General features: G+C 49.1%; 1 protein-coding gene across 1 annotated transcript in view; it reads right to left on the minus strand.

Annotated features, from left to right (window-relative positions):
- Positions 1-6,000, minus strand: part of Dnah10 (dynein axonemal heavy chain 10) — a 113,865-nt gene that overhangs the window by 92,314 nt on the left and 15,551 nt on the right. Inside the window, exons 9-12 of the mRNA XM_028766046.1 lie at positions 5,566-5,756; positions 3,378-3,576; positions 1,063-1,257; positions 300-470 (exon numbers count right to left, since the gene is read on the minus strand). Of these exons, the coding sequence (XP_028621879.1) occupies positions 300-470; positions 1,063-1,257; positions 3,378-3,576; positions 5,566-5,756 (756 nt within the window). The remainder of the gene's footprint in view (positions 1-299; positions 471-1,062; positions 1,258-3,377; positions 3,577-5,565; positions 5,757-6,000) is intronic.

A 6,000-nucleotide genomic window follows, 5' to 3' on the forward strand; every position in this document is an offset into this window, starting at 1 on the left:
GCCTCTTAAACTGTAAGCCAGCCCCAATGAAATGTTTGCCATTTTAAGAGCTGCTTGATCGTGGTGTCTGTTTGCAGCGATGGAAACCCTAACAAGACAACTGCTCTTCCTTTCTTACACCCCCTAATCTCATTTGTTCTCAGTGTTCCTGATTGGGTTGAATTATTAGAAATCCATAAAGCTGTTCTAGAGGTGATCACTGGCAGACATTATATTGTAAAAGGCGTGTCTCTGGGCTGGGCTGGGCTGTGGCCACGTGTTCACTGTCAGGGTAGCCATGGGTCCCCCCCGCCGGTCACCTCTTTGCAATACTGTGCCAGGATGTCGTTAAATTTCATCATCATCTGCCGGTTGATGGCTTCCCGGGAGCGGATGTGTTTGAATTTTAACAGCATGTCAAAGGCTGCTTCTGCTGACCGAAGTGTTTTGAAAGATTCATCAATAAAATTTTTGGCTTCTTTCTCAATAACCTGCCGGAAGAAAGAAGAGGAGGAAAAAGAAAGGGAAGGAAAAGGGAGAGGAAGGGAGGTGGGTGGGGAAGGGAGAAGAGAAGATGAGAAGAGAAAAAAGAAGAAGTTGAAGAAAAAGCTACAGCTTGTCATGGTCTTGCAAGGAAGCAGGATGAGGGTGCTCAGCAGCTTGGGACAGAGCTCTGTTGTACATTAATGAACGCTGGCATCTAGTCAGAGAAACTTGCGTGGGCTGCGGCATGGCTCAGTTGGGACAGTGCTTGCCTCCCAAGGATGAGGTCCTATGTTGGGACCCCAGAACCCACATGAAAAACCTGGGTGACCACACCTGCCACCCCAGCTCTGAAAGTGGTGGCAGAGGCAGGAGGATTGCTGGGTTCCAGCCTCAGAAAGTTTGAGGTTGGGTTCAGGGAGAGACCCTGCCTCAAAGAAATATGTGGAGTGTGGCACAGCAGGACAGACACCCTCTCCTGGCCTCTGAGTACAAAGATGTGTGCAACACACACACACACGCACACACATGCACACACACACACACATCCTTAAAAGGAGCCTCTGCTTCTGTGGTCGAATGGATGGTTGGGTCACTTGCCAGAACTTCAAGCTTGAAGTCTTCCATCACGTATTTCCAGTACGGGGAGGACCTGATGCTGAAGGGGTCAAAGCTCAGGGTTTCCATGGGGGCAACCAAGCTGTCAACCCTGCAAAGGACATCGTCGATTCTCTTGGGGTCCCCTGTCACAGCCTTGAGCTCTGGGCCAAATATGTTGTAAAATTCCTCCAAGACCTGGTAGTGGGGGACAGAATGAAAGGGGGCTAAGCATCCTTTGGTTTTCGTAAACAGATAGCACTTTAAAAGTCCCAGCACACGGGCAACCTTCTCCCCGTCTGAGACCTTTGGTACTATGCCCAGTCACATAAGACTCAGAGGCCCTGGGGCCCAGAGAGACAGGTCAGTGGTTAAGAGCACTGGAAAGTCTTGCAGAGGACCTGGGTTCTAATCCCACCACACACATGGCGGTTTCACAACCTTCTGTATCTTTCTCATTGGGGTGCTTCCTGTGTGGCTCAACATGTCTATCATGCAAGAATACCAGAAAGAAGGTGAGCCGGAGTTCCAGGTGCTTTACCAGGCTGAGGTGGGGAGGAGGTGTTGGTGAAATGTGAAATAAAAGCAGCTTAACCTGCCATGTGGGTCTCCCTTCTCCTAGTCACAGTGAAACGTGTGCACGTGCACGTGTCATCTCAACAACTCCATGTCTGAATGAAGGGCTTCATTGACTTTGAGACAGAGTCTCATATGTAACCCTGGATAGCCTGGAATTCTCTAGGTAGACCAGGCTGGTCTCCCACTCACAAAGATCCACCCACCCCTTCCTCTCTGGTGCTAGGACTGCAACTGTGCACTGTCACGCCCATCGGTTTTATATCTGGATTTTTCTGCTGACTTTGCTCCATAGAAAGATGCGCTGAGGTTGGGGCATGGCTCAGTTGGTAAAGGCGCTTGCCTAGCTCGCATGCAGCCCTGGCTTCCATCCCCAGCAACACATACACCAGTTATCATTGGCTATACCTCTAATTCCGGCACATGGAAGGTGGAGGCAGGAGGATCAGAAATTCAAGGTCTGCCGGGCAGTGGTGGCGCATGCCTTTAATTCCAGCACTTGGGAGGCAGAGGCAGGCAGATTTCTGAGTTCAAGGCCAGCCTGGTCTACAGAGTGAGTTCCAGGACAACTAGGGCTATACAGAGAAACCCTGTCTCAAAAAAAAAAAAAAAAGAAGGAAAGAAAGAAAGAAAGAAAGAAAGAAAGAAAAGAAAAGAAAAAGAAATTCAAAGTCTTCAATGACAAAGAGAATTTGAGGCTATCCTGGGCTACATGAGACCCTGTCTTTAAAAAACAAAGTCATAAAGATTAAAGAACAATAAAATGGACATGGAAGTTTTAAAGTTCCATGCTCTGCCCTTTCTTGTCTATGTTGCTGGTGGCCACCGGACCTTGGGGGTCCCCTCCTCAGCACCAGGGTTATGGCAGGCTCTCAGCTTAGGCTGTGATATGGGGGGCTGGGGATCAGAACTCAGATTCCTCATAATTGCTACACCAGTGCATTACTGACAGAGCTGGCTCCCCAGACACGGGGCCTGGCACCCATGTCTATACCAGCCACCAGCTACAGCAGGGATGCAGCCCGCCCAGATTTTAGCTGTTTGACTCACTTTGTTTTCCCATTGGTGGGTGTGAGTGCAGGCACCTGTGGGCTCTCCGTAGGGATGCAAAGTGAATGGGGGGGGTGGAGTCCCTCCAGGCAAGGGCTGTGCTAGCCACCCAGTCAGACACTAGGCAAGTGCCCGTATATCCAAAGCTGTGGCAGGTCACGCTAATACAGAGCTGGTGGGTAGTAGGTGAGGGTGTTGAGGCCTGAGGGGACAGTAGAAGGTGGGAAGAGGGAATGAGGGGAATTCAAAGCCAGGACAGGCAAAAGCCCAGGACACAGAGAGCTCTTGAGTTGGTCTTGCAGAGAGAGAAGGGGGTGGGGGGGAAGGAGTCAGAGCCCAAAGCAAAGTTGCAAAGCCTGCTGGGAAGATGATTCAGTCAGTAAGAACCATGACAACCTGAATTTGATTCATCAGACATCGTGCTCACACTTGTAATCCCAGTACAGGGAAGGTGGAGACAGACAGGCCCCTGAGGTTCACTGACCAGACAGCCTAAATATACACAGAGTCACAAAACACCGGGGGTGCAGTGGCACATTCTGGTACATTCTAGAACTCTATACATCCTTCTTTCAATAGTTTCTTTTCTACTGGACACTTCAGGCCAACAGCATGATGGCACCCCTCATCCAAAGGCCAGTATGCGTCCTTCCATCAGACAAATCCATACACATCTCGGAAGTGGCTCCTACCTGCAGAATATCTGCCAGGTCCTGGCAGATGTTGGCCATGTAGTCTGTTCTCTCAAACAGCCGCTTTCGGTCAAATTCCCATCGCGCCTCCCGACCAGAAGCCTCGATCTTGGCCCGGATATCAAAGTAGGACTTCTTCCATAGCTTGAGAGTGTTTCTGGCCTCCAGGGTTTTGAACTGTGCGTTTGCTCTGTTTTCCCTGTTAAGCAAAGAGATGCCAGGCTTTGAGGTATCTGCCTGCATCTGAACCACACTCCACACCAGGGCATTGGTATCTGGGAAGATTCTCATCCAGGGTCTCCCTGGCACCAAGGTCTTCTCAGGGAATCCATCCTCACGTGTCATTGCAATTTATAAGGATAAAAAAAGTCCCCCAAGCTGGGCCCAGGCTATTCTTCCCAGTGGCCATCTAACTGAGCTCCCTGGAAAGCACGGATGGCTACATGAAGAGGAGAGAAGGTGTCCTTGGTGCCTGTCACTTAAGGTCTTATAGTTACCGTGGTAGCTGCAGTTCTGGAGTATCTACCCTGCCTGAGGCTGACCTCACCCATGTGGATCAGGTAGAAAGTAGGAAATGGTCAAACGCAGACCAGCAGTAACTCGCGTGCCTAGCTTTATGAGACCCTGGGTTTGTTCCCTATGTCATGCTCACACAAAACAGTTAAAAATCATCATGGCCCCTGAACATGTGACAGGCTGTTCCTCCTGAGGGGCCAGGCCCAGGACTGGGCATCCCCTGGCCCCTGCCTCAGTCTCTCCAAATATATCTAAGGAACGAAATCCCAGCCAAAATCCCACAGGTGCGGCGGCTGGAGAGACTGCTCAGCTTTTAAGACCGTGGACTGCTCCGTCACGAGGCCCAGAATTCAGATCCCAGCATGCACTTTGGACAGCTCACAGTGCATGTAACTCCATGGATCCGTTACCCTCTTTTGGCCTCTGCTGCAGGTGCCTGCACACATGTGTGCATATATTCACACAGACACACACCTATACACATAGATAAAAATAAAATAGCCCATGCGTGGTGATTCATACCTTTACGGCCAGCACTTGGGAGGCAGGAGCAGGCAGAGCTACACATATCAAGTGCCAGGCCAGTCAGAATTACATAGTGAGACCCTGTCTCAAAAATAAATCAATAACTTAAACTTGAGAAATCATACACATACATAATTGTGTTATGCAATATAATCATATACAGAATTGTGTATTCTGCTATGTAAATGAAATATATATGTATATATGTGTATGTATATATGTATGTATATATATGCACACACACACTATATATATATACATATGTATGTATATATATATATATATATATATACACACACACACATATGTTATGTTTGGGCAATGGAATATTATTCAGTCATAAAAAGGAATGAAGTTCAGATGATACACATATAAGCCTTGGAGATGCCGAGCTGAGTAAAACACCATCCAGAAAAGACTTTGTGTTGCAAGATCTCCAGGCCTTGGGACTTAGAGAGGGAAGAGGTTTGAAGTGACTGCTAAAATGCATATGGCGTCTTAGGGAGATAAAAAGAATGTTTCTTTTAAAATATATTCTAGCTGGGCAGTGGTGGCGCATGCCTTTAATCCCAGCACTTGGGAGGCAGAGGCAGGCGGATTTCTGAGTTCAAGGCCAGCCTGGTCTACAGAGTGAGTTGCAGGATAGCAAGGGCTATACAGAGAAACCCTGTCTCGAAAAACCAATATATACATATATGTATATGTATATATAAAATTATATATATACTAAAATAATGTGTGTATGTGTGTAGAGTGCAGTACCCAAGATGGCCAGAAGAGGGCATCAGACTCCACTGGAGCTCTAGCTGCGGACAGGGCGGTTGTAAGCTGCCCGGGTGCTGGAAACTAAACCCAGGTCCTCTCCAAGAGCAGCAAATGCTCTTAATCGCGGAGCCACCTTTCCAGCCCCATGCTCTTAAATCAATCGATGTGATGGCTAGTCCCAAGAGTATACTACTGGGCATCTCAATCTCCGTGATAATTGTTTTGCAGTCCTGGGGATGAAACCCAGGCCCTTGGCACACTAGGTGCCTGCTCTCCTGAGGAGCCCCAGCCCAGCCCTGAATCACGCACAGCCTGAAACAGAGCTGCAGGACTCCCTGAAGGAACCCCAGCAGGACTCCCGGCTAGCCCTGCGGCTTCTCACTTGAACAGGGTGCGGAGGTTGACGACGCGGCACACGCGCTCAGCGATCTCCCAGGCTATGCGCTCCATGAGCGGGATCATCCTCTCGTCTCTGTTGTAGTGTCTAGAGATGATCCACACCATGCGCAGGGCGCTCATCATGGAGGGGATGGTGTCCAGGACCACGTGGAAGCTGGAGCCGTGTGTGATGTTCTGCCAAAGCCACACAGAAGGGACAAAAGGGGACAGAAGAGGGACTTAGTCTCAAGGCCAGGAATCAATCAATCTCTGTCTGTCTTCCTGTCTTTGTCTGTCTGTCTGTCTGTCTGTCTGTCTGTCTCTCTCTCTCCCTCTCTCTCTCTCTCTTCCTCCCTCTCTCTCTCTATTTGCCTCTCTTTCTTCCTCCCGCTCTCTCTCTCTATCTGCCTCTCTTTCTTCCTCCCTCTCTCTCTATCTG

The sequence above is a fragment of the Grammomys surdaster genome, unplaced genomic scaffold (assembly GCF_004785775.1).
Source record: "Grammomys surdaster isolate TR1022 unplaced genomic scaffold, NIH_TR_1.0 166, whole genome shotgun sequence".
Classification (NCBI taxonomy): Eukaryota; Metazoa; Chordata; class Mammalia; order Rodentia; family Muridae; genus Grammomys; species Grammomys surdaster.